We start from the raw sequence: 17,784 nt of genomic DNA on the forward strand, positions 1-17,784 counted from the left end.
GTGGTGTGCACATGCGCTCGTAAGTGATGCATGAGTCCAGTAAGCAGGTGCTGAAGAGCAGAATACTCAGAAGCACAAGTCCACAGAAGCCTGGCTGAGTTCGTAAGCCCAGATGACCTAGGATGGCTCACTGAGATCTGAAGAACCTGAGCAGCAGAATCCCTACTATTACCTTTCTCTTTATTTTTCCTTACGAAGGTGATTCTAGCCCTCCATTTCCCCCAGAACACAAAGCTCATAGTAGCACACCTCAGTCACCACTGAACAGTTTATTAGATCTAACAAAAATTATAGTTGTGCCTCATATTCCACTACTGAAGGGCTGTCACTTATTTAGAAGTCCTCTGAAACATTTAAGGAAAAAAAAACATTACCTTATAAACTACTGTTGCCATAAATTGCGGGTAAGGCTGCTGATTGGATAAAAATTCTCCAATAACTTTATTCATTACATCTTGCGGGGGGAAAAAGTCATCAAGGAACTGTGGAAGGATCCGGGCCACTACTCTAGCTTCAAAAGGAAATCCCTTCCTGATCCTAAAAACAATAAACAACATTTTATGATTTAATTCCAGTAAATATCTTGTTATTTTTCAATTGAATTGCAATAATTCAAGACATCACCTAATCTTACACTAACAATATAGCAAAAGTAGTCTACCAAAGCTATTAGAAATAATTAGAAGTCATTCCCTCATCCGGACACCCTTTTTTGTTTTTCTCTTTCTCAAGTAGCACATACTTTTGAACCTCTCTAATTGCTTTACAGACACAATTTCACAACAGGAAAACTGAAAAGGCTAAACAAGAACAAAAATGACAGGGAGATCACTAATGCTACTTATCAGAGAAAAGACTATTCATAAGCAGAACCCTGCTCTCCATTCATAACACCTTCGCATCTCTTTCATTCAACACCAGAATGACCAATATATCACAGAGGAAAAGCAAGCTGCACCATACAGAGGAGGAAAGCTATTTCACTTTAAGGACAATTTTATCTAATGAACGCTGATTGGGAAATCTTCCTAATAATGGCTGCATCTGTTGATGTGTCACGATCAAGGTGGTAACTGTTGTAGGCAATAATCATATTTTCTGCTTCTAGTATTCATGTTTGTTTTGCTAACTCTTAGGAATGATATTTTCACAAGTACTCAGGCACAGTTCTAGCTCTGTTCTCACTGAGAGCAGAACTGAAACCCTCATCCAGTTTTATGGAAAAAACACTGAACACCTGAAAAAAATATAAATCATTGTCCTACAAACTACTATGCAAAATCTAACGTGCTATGCTCACTTAACACAGCATGAGATTGTCAGATCAGAACAGGGGGTTTGAAATACTTCCATTAAATGAGTTCCATGTGAATACAGAAATTTTACTGTACCCTTCCACTGCAATTACTTAACAGCCTTGGAAAGAGCAACACTTGGGGGGGGGGGGGGGAAGGGGAAAAGAGGTTTTAAACTCTTAAGACTGATTTCAAAGATTATTTCCTGTAAATTGGATTTATATCCTTGATTATGCAGAAGACATCCTGAAAAGCACTCAAGAGTTTGACCTGAAGGGAGCTGGAAATACATTTATAAAGTATTATGGTTTGTGCAACAGAGTATCAGTTAGAACACGTCTGTTTTCCATTTACATTCCTGTACATTTGTGCTGCATTCAGCAATTCCATCAGTGTTACCGCGTATACTAGAAGCATCAATTTTAAGCTATGGTAAGCAGAGAAATATCATTAATTAAATATTAGAACTGTCAAACAGAGAAGTGATGAGACAATGCCAAACAATCATTTCCCCACTGGTGCCCCATGGACACATTTTACCATGTTTTATCCTCTCACCTATCAAAAAGGACAGATACGCGTTCCATAGCCACAATCACAGATTCACTGTCAGGGGCTGCAGGATTTGCATCTGTGGAACGACTGGGGCTGATTTTTTCCTTTCCTAAACCAAGATAATTTGTTACAAAATGTGAATGCCAAAATAAGACCTTTTTATCCTTAGCAGCAAAAACAATTGAAAAAATAGCACTGCTAGTAAGCCAACAGTTCTCAGCACAAAGGTATGAAAATAAATAAATACCTGTGTACATGCAAGTCAGCATTAACCCAAGTGCTGCCATCGCTCTGTGGGGGCTCTGCACATTCACTCTGTCAACACTCAGTTTAACAAGAGTTTCACTATCCAGCCTAGAAAGTTGCTCTGAAAGGAGAAGTCGTTCCAATCCTCTCAGGACACAATGATAAATAATGGATGGCGTTGATTCGTCACTTCCAGACACCATGACTCCACACATCTGAAATAAATAAAAAAGCCATCTAGTTGTTTCTGAGGTGTATTTGTGTATTTAGATCATCTTCTAGCAACATAACATTATAGCTAGCATGTGAGGAACTGCATCAAAGACCACGGTATTAAGAAAGCCTGATGAAACAAAAACCTTTATCACAAAAAATAAAGTGTTAAATATCTCTATGTTATAAATGTCCTGGGTTACATGATCACCTTTGACTGGGGGCATTACCACATACCTGTATAATTCCTGCAGAGAATTCAGGACCTACATCAAGTGGATAATTCTCTATCAAATAGAATGCAGCTGCACACATTACTAAGATGTGCTGTTGGTTATGGACGTTCACACAACTGTAAATAAGCAAAAACAACTGTTGTCACATCAAAGTTGTCTAGGTCATAAACAGAGACAATACAAATAAGACTTAGAAACACCAAGTATTTTTTCCACGTGAAATTTATGCAGTTTTTAAATTACGAAGTATCAACAAGTGATTTGCACAAAATTGCCACATGCCGTATAAGAGCGCACTAGTTTTCATGGAAAGCTGGCCTAACACTCCCCCAATTTTTTTCAGCTATATAGTTACAAGCCAACATTGCTTGACTTGTCTAGAAGAAAAACACAGTTCATTACTGATCTTGCAAGTCTCATTCAAAGAGTATGCTTTTTAACAGAAGAGTAAGGTAAGGTTTAGGGAACACAATTTACCAAAAAATCTGAGCTTTCAAACTGTTTTCCTACCCTCAAATATGTTTTTACTTCTGTAAATCGAACATAAAAACAGCTACAATTCATTTGCAAGGTTTCAATGAAACTGACAAAACTTAAGCTGTTTTATGCAACAACCTGCTTTAAAATGTACTGACAACAGCAAGTCTTTTTGTTCACACAAACATGCAACAGTTCCAGTCAGAAGTAGAAACAGTAACACTGCAAGAGAAGCTAGTTTTTCAAGTTCCAACAAGGCAACCCTAAAAATCTTAATAAAGTTTTCTTTTTTTGTTAGTTTTTAAGCACCAGACTAAAATAAGCCAGTATATTTCTACACATGTATTTCTTTCACTTAATGTAAAACAGGGGAGGTTTTGTTTGTTTTAAATGAAGGAGATGGTGGGAAGGGAAAAAAAACTTACTGTGCTACTCCTCTCAAATTGGAGAGCAAATAATCGCTGATAATTGGAATGAGCTGCTTCGCCGTCTCATCAAGCAAGTCACACTCAAGGATATAAAGAATTCCATGCAGAGCTCCAATTCGACTTGGCATGTGGGTACTCCTTAGAGTGGATTCCAGCAGTCGACTTACTGGTTCAGCCACAGCTTTATCCTAATACACACAAAGAAAATTACTCATTAGAAGTCAATACCAGTGAGTCCTGCCACTTGGAAATTCTTGGGAAAAAATTGTTAAAAAATTACATTGCTAATTATTATTGCTAACAATTTATGCAAGATTGTCATGAAACAGATGCTAGCTTAAAACAGTACTTTGAATCAATCACACAAGATTAATATATCTGATAAAAGATGACTTGCAGATTTACTAATGAACTGATGCCACAAGATGATCAAGTTAACTTTTTACAGCTAAAACAAGCTATCCCATAATTTAAAACCAAAGACAAGATAAGCATTGTAAACTATATGTGATATTAGGGATCATTTACATACAGGACTTGGACAGATGGGATTTTCTGTCTTTCCAGCTACATTACAAAGGATGCTTCCGTACCGAACTGGCTGGTAGATGCCTACAGCCTGTGTACAAAAGAATACTCTGCCATCCACTCAACTAACAGTACAGTGCTCCATTTATTTGTTCTCCAAAACTACTGGCACTCAGATCTGCACACCTTTCTATCCATCACTCCGGCGTTTAATCTGCAAACATTAAGCTGGCATCAGATACTTTACCGCCCATTACCAAAGTTCAATAAACCTACAAGAACATGCAAAAACTATTCTAAAATGTGTTAGTTTTGAAAAGCAAAATCTTATTTTTCTTACAGTGTATTCTAAGTATTTAGGAGAAATTACCTTATTCTTGTACTCATGAATTATCTAAGACACAGGCCAGTTTTACAGCATGTGCTCTCCACCTGCTCTTTTTCTCTAGAGTTGCTCTCTTTAAGCAGATTTTCAACATGACTGACCACAGGACAACAAGCAACTCTTGATGGACTCAGCCCCCCTTTCATTTTTCTCCCACTAAGCAAGATATTCAGCTGTTTGCTTTTAGGCAAGTGCTACTAGTTACTGAGTGGGTAATTACAGCTTAGTCAGAACAAGCTGATCTCTGGAGCTGCTTTGGTAAGTTTGGCATCTCTTGCAAAGACTTTCCTTGTACTGGTGCTGCTGCAAAAGCTACTGCAAGTCCTACCCCTAAGTCTTTCAAAACCTTTCTTATCACTATTATCCATAGTTTTATGTTAGTCTCAATGTTTATAGAAATGTTAGGTTTTGTTTTTTTTTTCACAAATAGTCCCACTCTGAAATGTCCATTGGAAGCTACTACTCCTCTCTGATATACATAGTTAAAAAGAGCAATGCAAACTTGCATTAATGTCCTTTCCCTAAATACGGAGTGACACAATGGAGGTAAAACAAGAGCAAGGGAAAGAAAAGGGATACATGACTATCAAGTTAAGTATTCATTTTATGCACTGTTCCAGCCTCTTACACGGGAAAAAAAGACAACATAACTAACAGATTCTGCAGCAGAAATGAAGGACTAGTAACTTAGGATGTTCTATAGGCATCCTCTAATCCCTAGAGGCTCATGATTTTGCAATAAATTTCCACGAAAATTTCTTACCATTCCAAGAACAGCAGCAGCTTTACAAGTGGCTGGTATCAAATACTGTACAAGAATCTCATCTTCTGATGGATGCACCTTTCGCAATTCTGTCAATGTCGTGTACATCATCTCAAACTGATTCCTTTCTGTAAATAAGTCTGATACTGCCAGAAGCTATACACAAATTAAAATCAAATACAAAAAAGCCCATTAGTAGCTAGCAAAAATTGACTCTCTTACAGTTGTCAGCAAATACTCTTCAACTGACCTATTCAACACAAACATCAACTTAAACGTTTGGAACAACGATTGTTAACTTGTGCAGAGTTCCACCATCTATCCCACTCCTAGTGTTTTCTTCATCCAAAAGGTTTACAAAACCAAATCCACTATAATGATTCTGGAAAACGAATGAGCGTTGCTATTTACAATGTATTAAAACACCCCAAAACACACAGCACATACTCTTTCACAATGATAGTTTCATCCTTCAGTTGTTACTAGTGCATAATGCTTATCAAGACACATTTAGTCTTGCTTGTATGCTTCAATAGTCACTTTAGTCCTTTATACATCAATTGTTTTTGTCTTCATTTTCTTAGGAAGATAGGATAAGCAAAATCCTGAAATTTACTTTTTGCAAATAGTCAATTAAAGGACTGTCATGTGACAATAAAGTGTTTGTAATGTAGTAGCAGAATATGCAATCCAGATGTTTATATAGTTTAAATGCTATGCTATAGCTGTGCAAGTTATACTTCTGCACTACCCATACAATACCACTGCCAAGGAAGAAAAAACAGCGTTTCTTGCATATTAACAGATTTTTACAAACACTTCTTCACTCTGAACATTTGGTTACATATACTCAATTATTACTCAGAAAATATTTTAGACTTACTGATCGCACCACTTCACTAATCAAAATGACTGGTGTTCTCTTGCTAGGGTTTGACGGCAGTATCCATTGACTATATAGCTCAAGCAAGAACTGAGAACAAGAATGTATATCTACACCAGCCCGATGCTTCCTGCAAAGCACAAGAAGCAAGAGTTAAAATGGCTATTCTTAAGTCCTACCAAAACGCTTAGTTTGAAATAATTTTTACTGGTTATATTTTTTATCTCATTTATTTTCAACTAGCATCCAATTTATAAAGCTGCTTTACTGAAATTCAAACGAAGAGAGAAAAGCTGACTGATAAGTCAAAGGAGAGACATAAGACACCTGGTATTAATAGGAGAGGTTGGTGGTGAAGAAGGAGCAGGTATGTCATTCTCATCTTCTTCATCCTCACCCCACTCTTCTTCTCTCAATGGAGTGATATTATTTCCTAACCATATGGAGTGTATAGAGACCTTGCAACATGAAGAAAAAACAAAAGAAACCCATCATTCAACACCTTCGTAGTCAAATTAAAAAAATCCTAAAAGACCAATGCATTTTTCATTTAAATTACAGACAATGAACACACAGCCTCAAACATTCACATAAACTGCACAACACTATTATTTTTTTAAACCTTCATCAACATTTTAGTTGAACTAACTCATTGTACAGTAATACAGCTAAAAATGCTAAAAGTAGTGCGTGCTCATGGGATACAGCCAGATACTAAAAACATGCATGCGTTACCCAAAGTCAACATACTAGATCCAAAATCTAGAGCAAAGTGTAAAAATCATATTAAGCAAGAAAATAATTCAGAAAGAACTGTAATGACTGCAAATCATATCTAATTGCAATTTAACCTTTCTTCTGAAACCAGAAAAGAATAAGATGTTAAGTACCGTGACTCAGTCCCTATAAAGAAGAAAGAACCTTAGTTCAAATTTTTCTTTATGAAGTTTAAAAAACCCTACAGTGGATTCATTTAAGATTAAAACAACAATACTTATTTTACATGGGGTATTTTTTCATTTCCTAAGGACAACTGCATGCTTGCAATAGCAAAATAAAATCCAATAGTTGAAGTTGAATCTAATACTACACGGGCTCTTCAGCACGTAGGACTGAGGAGCAGAACAACTCAATAGCTACCTCATGGGTAGACCTCATACACAAAAGCAAAAGTTCTGAGAGGCAGATTAATGGGCTGAGAGGAATCGTGATTATGATCTACTCTGAATATCAGAGTCCTCCATTTAAATTTGATGCTAAGCAATGCCTCTGAAATGGATTTCCATAAATTAGAAGAAAATGTAACAAAAGCTCAAAGTTAAAGTTTCAACAAACCTGTCCCAGTTTATAGTCCATATCTCCTATTTCTCGTTCAGTATTGATCTGCAGTAAGAGTTTTTCATGGCTGATAAGAGCACCTATAAAAAACCAGAAGGCAAGCTTTTTTAAATATGCTTCTCTAAACAGATCTTAAAATGGCTTAATTTCCTGTAAATGGGGTGTCAAATTCCTAAAAGCTTATCCTAACAACTCCTAAAAGTCATGGCTACTTTTTAAATATAAGAGAAATCCGTCCCCACTCCTACAAAGGCACCTACCTGTAGTAGCAGGAGAAAGTGATGGAACGGGGTCCCAAGCTTGATATAAGTGATGAGTAGCAATATTATCTCTCTTAGATACCATTGCTTGGATTTCTTGTTCAACAATTCCCCTGATAACACTTAGCTTTCTCCCAAACCTGAAAGTCCAAAAGAAATTTATTTAAGCAGATTTTCCATTTAACATTTTTGTGCAAGTCTGACTAACTTGCTCTACAATGAAAATAAGTGTATGCTTATTTTCATTACCAAGGATGCTAAAACTGAGAAATGTTTAGAGATGCACTCTGTTGCCTAGATATTACTTTTATTGTCTTTTAACTCAGCAGGTTCATGAAGCTAAGTCCATGCGAATTCTGTGTAAACAGATCTACCTGTACATACACTTAGTTAAAAAACAAGTCTACACTTTTTTGCTATTGCTAGATTAAGCTAATCGTAACTACATATTAATCACAAGTATAAATTAACACATTTTAGAGTAAGTGAAAAATTACCTTGTGTCAAGAGCTTTTAAAGCTTTGTTGCGGGGCTGCTGTTCCAAACAGCTGACTGCTGGATTGCCTGCAACAGGTATTGTCATTGCACTCAGCACCAAGGAAGTTATGGCTTGTACTGCAAGAACATTAATTTGGGTCCTCTCTGTATCTTCCTGTAAAATGAACTTACTGTAATTTGAATTGGAAAAAAAAAAGAATCCTGAAAGCCCTGAGTATTAGTTTGTTACCTTCCACTAAAGTATAATCAGCAAGCCAGACAACTAAACTTCTTCCTATTCAGAAATTTGGCTGACATAAGAAACGCACAAAAAGCACTGCAACTAGCAGAAACACATCCTTCCATCTCAGAAATCCTACATGCATTCTCTAATCCCAACAGCATTAAAACCTCAAAACATCCATTTCAAAGCTTTAAAAGTGTAGTTTCCCTGTTTACATCTACCCAGTAGTTTACCTGTTGAAACAAATCATCAAATAAGACCAAATCTGAGCTGGATCCTTCTCTGAAGAGATTTTATGTTAACTGTTTTTATTAACATCTCTTTTAGGAATAAAACTCAACCTCATCGTGAATTTTCAACAGCATCATGGATATCATTATCTAGATGCATTTGTTACTCTAATGTTGCTTCTAAACCAAGATGCTACAGATTGAGTGTTTAGCACCACTGACAGAGGTGTCTGAACTCACGGGGACATAAAGACAAGGAACTGAAAACAGAAGTAATTTCTCAATTTTGGTCACTAATTTTCTGTTTGATAGGCTTATTAATAGAAGGATTTTTTTCTTAGTTATAATTAAAATTTAGTTTTAAAAACTTTCAGTGAATGACATTACCTCTTGTTGGCTCTCTTCTTGGTCCATTATGATAGGCTGAGTTACAAGTACACCGAGCAAAGTAGCCCATGTCTCCTCAAACTGGGTACGGCTGATCCATCCTAAGGAAACACTCAGAGATAGCCATTCATGTCTTAATACAAACTTAAACATGGAACAACATTAAAGAAACAGCACATCGTTTCTACAGATTTGTTTTCATACTTCTTCCTATTCAGTTTAGCATTTTTGTAATCACCACAGCTTGAATTTAAACTGTTCTGTTTTAGAAAGCGAAGAATTCTTTAGAAGGGTTCTGAACATTATTATCCACGTGGTCCTCTTCAGGTTATTTCTTACATATATTTAGATATTTTGACTGTCCAACTTTAAAAGCAATGAGATCTATCATGCTTTCACAATACAGAAAAGCATCCAAAAGCTGCACTTTCTTTCCTGTGAGGACTGGCACAGAAAATCCCATAATGATCCAAGAAATCTTCATGCCATAAAAGCAGAATGAATTGCCTAGAAATAGGCCAATAAAATTCAAGCACTTTTGAAAAGTTTTTCCAAACTGATTTCTAGCAATAGATTGTAGAGGATTTTGTAACAGTACTCCACAGTTTATATTTATGATACCTAAAGTACTAAAAAAGCAAATGTCATCTTAGGTCTTATAGTGTTCAAATAAAAAACAGTACTAGACCACAAGTCATTCAAAAATTAACCTGTAGATCAAGCAAAAAAACAGACTTGTAAGTATATGGAAAATTTGGTACATTGACAGCCTCATCTGTTAAGGAAGGCTTAAAATCTTAAGCCTCACACTGTTCCCCCTCAGTAAACCTTTATATACCCAGAAGCTTTAAAGTTACAGCATCTCACTTAAAATATTGAGTGTGGGACAGCAAATTCAATTTATATACTATGCATGAATAAAAAAGGCAGAGTACAGCAAAACATTGTTAGACATGCTATCAAGCATATGCTTCATAAAACAGGCAGCTATTCTTAGAACACACTAAAATGACTTCAGAGTTGGAACAGTTTTTTCTCTCTATTTCTGTAATTTCTCATTTTCACTCTACATTGAGAAAAATACAAGAATTATTACAGCACAATTACTGACCTGCTCTGAAATATTATTTCTCATCTAAATATGCAACAATAGTAAATAAATGGTACCAAACTCTGATGACTTTGCGACACAGGTAAATACTCAGTAAGTGCCATCTGTATTCATTTTTATGTTTGTACATACCAAGTGTATTAATACGATAGATGAACTCTTTAAAGATTTCTTTTTCTTGAAGAAACTCAACTGGGATTTCAGGAAAAACTGTGCCAAAGTCACCTGCAGGCTTTGGCGACCAGCCTAATTTCCAGACCTGATAAAATATAAAGACCATTACTATTCCGAAACAGTAATAGCATTAATATGACAACTATGTATGTAGCAACGTATAGCACCATTCAAATGCAATGAGACATGAATAACTAATTCTCCAAACACAAAAATCTTATAAAGATTAAATAACTAACATACAGCATATTTTACATTATTTCTTTTTTTTCTTTGCACATTTCTCATTATGAATTAGTTATTTAGTCCTAATGTCCAAGTAAATAATGTTCCCATCATACTTTTCAGTTTCAAAATGTTATGCTAAGTGCTAGCTGAATCCTCGGTTGAATGCAAAAAATACACTGAGATGAAATTCAGGGAAAACAGTTCACATAAAACAGATGGCTGAAAAAGCACAAAGATGCATCCAAGAGTGGTCAAAGTCTTAATCCCTAAAATTAGTACTTTTAGACATCCCTCACAAAGACAGTGCTGAGAAACTGTACATCTGGATCATAAAACCCCCTTCTGCTTTACTTCATAAGTACCTAAAAACATTTCTGGTAATTGTTTAGAAGTTTTTAAAAATCAGCTTAAAGTCATTTACTCACTAACACCACATTGAAAGTAATCACGAGGTGTTATTAAATCCACATTGTATCTGCCAAAAAGGAGAGGTTGAAATATTTTGTCCAAAGGATCCAAGATGAGTTAGGAAAGAAAGGTAACATACAATCCAGAAATATCTGCATAGCATGCCACTACGAAATATCTGAGTTAGTTCAGACACTAGGACTACCTCAGCATCTTTGTGCTACTTAGCATGGAGTAAAATGAGCTTGTGAATTCAGATATAAAAAAAGGTAGCAGTGTAGATTTTGCACTCTTTCCAGGGTTAAATCATTCTGCTGAGCAGAAGGAAATATTAGTCCTAATAAAGCACCCAAATCCCTATTTATTTTTTTTCTTTTAATTACTTCCTGGACATTCATTCACATAAGAACGTAAAGAACAACTACAATCCTTTTTAATTAGAATTCTCACCCCAAAATAACTCTTATTTGATATCTTTACAACATTTTGCTACTTCACGTTTAAAAAGCTAAACTATGTGATCAAAGTAGCAAAATATTGAAGTCCTACTGAAAAAAAAAAAATGCAGCCCCATGTTCGATTTTTCAAAAAGTTATTCATTTTTTTTTACATACTGAAAATAAAACAAACATACCAAGGGAGGTACTCTTGTGTAACTGTTCACTAGAGGCAGCCTTGCTAAACTGATGATGATATTCTTGAGGACAGGAGTCAGAAACGCTGGGATACTGCTGTTTCTTTGATGCCCTAAAGCCAGGACAGTCTGTAAACATTCCACCATCTCAGCTACCATTTCACAAGCTGCAGTAACGTGTTTATTTTCTTGAGAGAAAAAAAAAAAAAAATTCAGTTTCATGAATCTATTCAAAACACACCAGTTAAAATCATACAGAAAAAACCAAGAACGCTTAATTAAAGAATATGTTGACTAAGGACAAAGAGGATGTAGGACAAAAATGTTATACAAGACTTCATCTGGTTAAAGACTACTACTACCACCCTCTCTGCAAAATGTTGCTTGCCTGTCTCAATGCTGGAGAATACCGACAGCTGACATCTGCCAGCAGAGCAGATATGCCAGTTTCCTAACCCCAGCAAGCCACACTGAATAGTGCATTTCTTACAATTAAAATTGACCAAACTCATCTATCTTATAAAAAAGATTTTCATAACTGGCTCTATTCTAGATCTGATAAGCAGCGTCATTTCTGTAGGTGGAACTGGTCTCTTAATCTACACCAGCATAACTGAAAATAGAAAAAAAATACTGTCCACTCTTGTGGACTACGTTTGACATTTGCCCCAATACAGTACTCCTATACAGCAGAAAGGCAAATAACCAATTTGCCATTTATATCAGAAGCATTAGTAGATAGATTCTACGTCTCCACATGAAATTTAGAAATCCTACACCACTCTAAAAAGCTCAGTCTGCTGCATGCTGAACAGCTGACAGGACCCCCCAAAAAAAGAATCTCCTTTAATGTTTAGCTTTCAGGACAAAAATTATACATATTAAATATAAGTTGACATTTTAAATAAGCATTTATCAAAAAATAGTAAGCTCTCAGATAGACTCCTATTGTTAAAAAATTTAGTTATTGAAAGGGGAACTACAGTTTTTTCATCAAAAATAGAATTCACTGTGTACTTACTCTGTGTGTTTGAATCAACTTCATCCTCATTTAAGCCTTTTGAAGTATTCTTCTTTCTTTCAGGACTAAGAAGTTGATTTCCAGGTTCAACTGCAACTGAAGTAAGACAAAAATATTTAAAAGATAGGCATTATATATCTCATATAACATTTTTTCCTCCTCAAAACCACACAGTAGCATTGCATGTTTACATTTTCAAGGAATCTGCTAAGTTCAAAAGTGAACACAAAATTTTAAATGTGAAATTAAAATAGTAAAAATAAAGTTGTCAAAGAAATAACTAGAAAAGATTCACAAGAAACATTCCAGACACCTAGCAGTGATGAATGAATTTACTAAGGAATTTTTTTCATAGGTGTTCAAAGGGGACTCACCTGCTTCTATAATAAACCTAATGCAGTTAATTAAGGAGCAAGCATATGTTACATTAACTGCAGAAGCCAACAAATTCCAGAGGTTAGGCTGCTGTAATGTCAGACAGCAACAATCCAGAGCAGCTTGAAGATCTATACTTAGTGGAAGCTGGTCATGCATTAAACGCCATGATAATGCCTAAGGAAAAGTAAAAATTTCCCATTAAAATCAAATTCTCCCAATACATGAATTTAAAGCTGAAAGCTGGGTTTTTTTCTGCTTTATTTTCTTTTAAACAGGAATAAGTAAGGCTCTTATTAGCAAATAGTATAGAATATGTTTCTTTTCTAAGAAAGCAGAAAACTACAAAAAAATGAGTATTAAATGGGAAAAAAAAACAAAACAAACAACAAAATAAACAGGTCAAAAAAAAAAAAAGTAAAAAAGTCAAAGAAAAACCTTTTCTATTCAACGTCCAAAAAGTGCTGGGCATTTCTCCCAAATGCCAAGATCATTCCATCATTCAGTCAACCTCTTCTCGTAAAAAGCTACCCTTGCCCCATAAGCCAACTGAATTTTCTATCACAGGTCAAGTAAAATAACCACTGAATAAACTTCTACAGTAAGACAAGAAAGTTGTTCAGATCAAAAGTCACTCCACGGTGATCAATTTAAGTCAAAGTTGCTTCCTCTACCAATATTTCATCACATCTTTATTTATGGTTTAGTTTCTTACCTCTACTGACATAACCACAAATTTCAGGATATCATCCTCTTTATCAGGAGGAACACGAAGACCGGTTGGTAGTTTTGAGAGTAACAACAAATACTGAGCCAGAGCACGACAAAGTGTCATCACTGACCGATAGATCACCTCATCTCCTAGAAGACAAGACTGAATGAAATCTAACAGTTTGAATTTTTCCCATCAACAAATATTTTTCAGAATTATTTCATAGGCACTTTTATGCCAAGTATCTTGATTTTTTTTATTTTTTTTAAAAAAGTTCATGAACTGACTAGGTATCTGTAAACTACCTTTGCAGAGAAGAGAATACACTTAAGAAGACCACTATTTCTATTACCAAAGATATCGCTTAGCTTTTTCCAGTAGGCTGATGGCTCAGTTGGCAATACTGGTTGGAAAACCTGGTGGTTGGCAGGAAGGTTTAGTACAGTGGTAGACACATGATCCAGAGTTACCCTCCGAGATGTTTCGAAGAGGCTACTCTTCTGGTCTCTTGAGATTTCATTCATACCAAGGCTTAAACAAGGCGCTAACAAGCTTAGGTTGAATTCCTGAAATCAAACAGTAAATAAAAAGTAAAGAAATTGCTTTTAAAGAGAATCTAAGTAATTTGATGGAACTATTCTGGCAAATTAATATAGTGGTAAATTAATAGTTTATTAACTTAACTTATAAGACCGCCACTCTGTTATGTTATGTAACAACACCATAATTAAGGTTCTATTTAATTTCTAAACACCAATATGCTGGGGTGGAAAGGAAAAACAATATATTCAGTACATGTTTTCAGAATATGTGAATAAAGCTCTGATGACCTGTATATATGAAATCTTCAAGAATCGGTGCCAAACAAGTTTTTGCTATAATGGAAACAATGGTAAGGCATACGGAAAATAAGGCAATTGGTGACAGCCAACATGGCTTCACTAAGGGCAGAATTGTGCCTGACAAATCTGGTGACCTTCTATAACAGCATTTACAGCACTGGTGGATAGGGGAAAAGCAACTGACCCCATCTACCTGGACTGGTGCAGAGCATTTGACACTGTCCCCCATGATATCCTTGTCTCTAAATTGGAAACAAGGATTTGACAAATGGACAACTTGCTGGAAGTGGCTGGATGGTTGCACTCAAAGTGTTGCAGTCAACATCTCAATGTCCAAGTGGAGATCAGTGATGAGGGGTGTTCCTCAGGAGTCAGTATTGGGACCAGCGTTGTTTAACAACTTTGCCAGTGACATGGACAGTGTGATTGACACCACAGACAGTGCTGATGACACCAAGCTGCATGGCGCGGCTGCCCCGCTCTAAAGAAGAAATGCCATCCAGAGGGACCTTGACAGGCCTGAGCAGTGGGCATGTGCGAACCTCGTGAAATTCAACAAGGCCAAACACAAGGTCTCACACCTGGGCCAGGGAAATTCCAAGCACAAATACAGGCTGGATGGAGAATGAATTGAGAGCAGCCCCAATGAGAAGGACTTGGGCATGCTGGTTGATGAGAAGCTCAACATGAGCTGGCAATGTGAGTTTACCAACCATATCCTGGGCTGCATCAAAAGCAGCAGGTCAAGTGAGGTGATTCTCCTTCTCTACTCCGCTCTCGTGAGACCCCACCTGGAGCCCTGCATTCAGCTCTGGGGCCCTCCAACACAAGGAGGACATGGACCTATTAGAGAAGGCCACGAGGATGATAAAGGGGCTGGAGCACCTCTCTGATGAAGACAGGCTGAGAGAGTTGGAGTTGTTCAGCCTGGAGAAGAGAAGGCTCCAGGAGACCTTATAACAGTCTTCCAGTACCTTAAGGGGGCTACAGGAAAGCTGGGGAGGGACTCTTTGTCAGGGCGTGTGGTGATAGGACAATGAGTAATGGTTTTAAACAAAAAGAGGGTAGGTTTAGATTAGGTATATGGAAGAAATTCTTCATTCAGAGGGTTGTGAGGCAGTGGAACAGGTTGCCCAGAGAAGCTGTGGATGCCCCATCCCTGGAAGTGCTTTGGGCAACCTGATCTGGTGGGAGGTGTCCCTGCCCATGGCAGGCGGGTGGGAACTAGATGATCTTTAAGGTCCCTTCTAACCCAAACCATTCTGTGAGTCTATGAGATTGATTCTTCAGAAGATTTCATCATAAACAAACTGCAAATTCCTCAATGGGGACAAAAAGGGACCTTTTGCTGACAGTACGTCCCAGAGAATTTATATCTCTGATATGCAAAGTATAAAATAACCTACTGTCTTCTGCCTAAAAACTTAACCCATTTCCCTTTTTTCCCTTTTCCCCAACCTTATTCTCTGAAGTTCCCAAACCACTTTTGCTGGAACTTTCCAAACTATATCAAGGTAAACAGCTAGCAATTCAGCTCACAATATTAAAATTTGGCAGAAATATGAGTAGTTGAGCACAGGGCTGAAAAGTGCAAGCTCTATCAGTTATTTCACATACATGTTTGGACAAGTCACTGTCTGCCATACTTGACCTGGTAGAAGAACAACTACTATCATCAATTCACAAACATCACAGAAATCTTACATTTCCTCTTTAAAACAAATAGAAATAAATAAACTTGAAAATAAAATGGCAAGTCACAATTTAGTTTACAAGTTTTATTGTCTGCCCCTGGAATAACTCTAGTAAATTGAATTTTAAATTCTAAAAGAAGTTAGAAAGATAAACTACACCTTTCAAACTCCACACCATTGATATTTGAATACTAACCATGTTTCTTCTCAAAATGAGAAAGCGTAAAATCTATTCAAAAATGGCTTCCCACTATTATTTCTGCATACCAGCAGCAAATGTACTGGACAGAATTCAAGCAAAATATATTCTCAGAAAACCTAGTTGTACTTCATGACATATTTACTCTCTGTGGCCTGTTAGAGCCATATTACAAGTCAGCTAGCACAGATAAAGATTTCAGAAGCATCTGGCATTGTAAAAGACCGTATGACAAAATGAGAAAATTATGTAAAGTGATAAAACTGTGGATTTTTGTTATTGTAATATATAAACTAACCTTCATTTCCACTCTATACATCCAACCTGTAGTATTAGAAAACTAATATCAACAGCATTGCTAAAGACAATTGAAAAATATTCAGTGTTTAGTTTCCCAAATGAAATAAAATTAAGAATATCAACTACCAGTATCATATAAATTTGAAACGCTTATATTTAAAGAACCTAGTCTATTAATACTACCAATTAGAACATGAGACGTATTTTATTACAACATATTCATCTGATTCAGATCTATCTGACAAAAAAGTTACCTTGCAGGTCATGAAGGAGTTTAGGTCAGGCTGAGGAATCCTATTTACCAGTTCTGCACCTTCTAGTAGTGCTGAGTCTGACTTGATGCAACACTGCGACCTCACTAGTGACACATACCAGTCCTTTAATAATTGAAAAAATAAATTTAGTACGTATTTGTTTTCAGAAAATAACATTTTGAGGGGCGGGGGAAAATTGCATGCTGGCATTGAATTGTGGTCCTTTTAAGAGATAAATAGGCCACATTAATGTCAAGAAAAAGAAAAAAGCAAAGAAACTACAAAAACAGCAATAAGAAAAACATGAGAAAAAGCAAAACAGGTAACAGATGAATGAACCATCTTAAAACAGACAAATAGATATCCTTGGAAAATTGTCTATTTCCGTGGAGGCTGGACATCAAACAAGGTAAAATAAAGTTTAGCATATAGCACAGATATACCAGGATTGTAAAGCTGATGAAAGTGTCTAGAAAATAACCTAACCCCTGTTACACCTACTGATAACTTCTGTTGTGCAGTCAAACACGACAGTAATAGGAAAAAAAAATACTGTAATAAAGGAAGAATCGTTGGCCAAATATTTTGCAAGGAGCAAAAGATTCTTTACGCAAAGAAATTTCCAAATATAATCTTACCTTGTCTAGAACTACATTCTCTAAAGCTGGTTGGCCTTCTCCATCTAGTGGGTGTGAGGTAACCACAGGTGAAGGACTAGTTGTGTCTGGTGCTACCATAAGTCGAAACCTATCCAAGAGCGAGTAAAGTCTTTGGTGTCTGAAAACAGAAGAACATATCAAAGATCTAACTTAGTTTCATAAATCATCTAAAACTAGAAACAAATACAGTGAACTACTCCTAATTCTGTGAGAGAAAAGCACTAGGGT

General features: G+C 36.3%; 1 protein-coding gene across 3 annotated transcripts in view; it reads right to left on the reverse strand.

Moving 5' to 3' along the window:
• The window catches only part of HTT (huntingtin), an 83,103-nt gene that overhangs the window by 6,209 nt on the left and 59,110 nt on the right, over positions 1–17,784 (reverse strand). For 2 of the 3 annotated variants that reach the window (XM_080590565.1, XM_080590564.1), the window contains 20 exons: positions 17,536–17,674; positions 16,898–17,020; positions 13,961–14,174; positions 13,612–13,757; positions 12,896–13,073; positions 12,522–12,617; positions 11,501–11,688; positions 10,189–10,315; positions 8,946–9,046; positions 8,105–8,259; positions 7,608–7,747; positions 7,345–7,427; positions 6,337–6,467; positions 6,010–6,139; positions 5,127–5,282; positions 3,448–3,638; positions 2,547–2,661; positions 2,098–2,311; positions 1,854–1,959; positions 375–537 (listed from right to left, as the gene is read on the reverse strand). In XM_080590565.1, coding sequence (XP_080446691.1) covers positions 375–537; positions 1,854–1,959; positions 2,098–2,311; positions 2,547–2,661; positions 3,448–3,638; positions 5,127–5,282; positions 6,010–6,139; positions 6,337–6,467; positions 7,345–7,427; positions 7,608–7,747; positions 8,105–8,259; positions 8,946–9,046; positions 10,189–10,315; positions 11,501–11,688; positions 12,522–12,617; positions 12,896–13,073; positions 13,612–13,757; positions 13,961–14,174; positions 16,898–17,020; positions 17,536–17,674 — 2,896 coding nt within the window. Of the gene's footprint in view, positions 1–374; positions 538–1,853; positions 1,960–2,097; positions 2,312–2,546; positions 2,662–3,447; positions 3,639–5,126; positions 5,283–6,009; positions 6,140–6,336; positions 6,468–7,344; positions 7,428–7,607; positions 7,748–8,104; positions 8,276–8,945; positions 9,047–10,188; positions 10,316–11,500; positions 11,689–12,521; positions 12,618–12,895; positions 13,074–13,611; positions 13,758–13,960; positions 14,175–16,897; positions 17,021–17,535; positions 17,675–17,784 lie in introns of those variants that run through there. The other variant, XM_080590566.1, reaches the window with a different exon arrangement.

Source organism: Anser brachyrhynchus, assembly GCF_964034855.1.
Source record: "Anser brachyrhynchus genome assembly, chromosome: 4".
In the NCBI taxonomy this organism is placed as follows: domain Eukaryota; kingdom Metazoa; phylum Chordata; class Aves; order Anseriformes; family Anatidae; genus Anser; species Anser brachyrhynchus.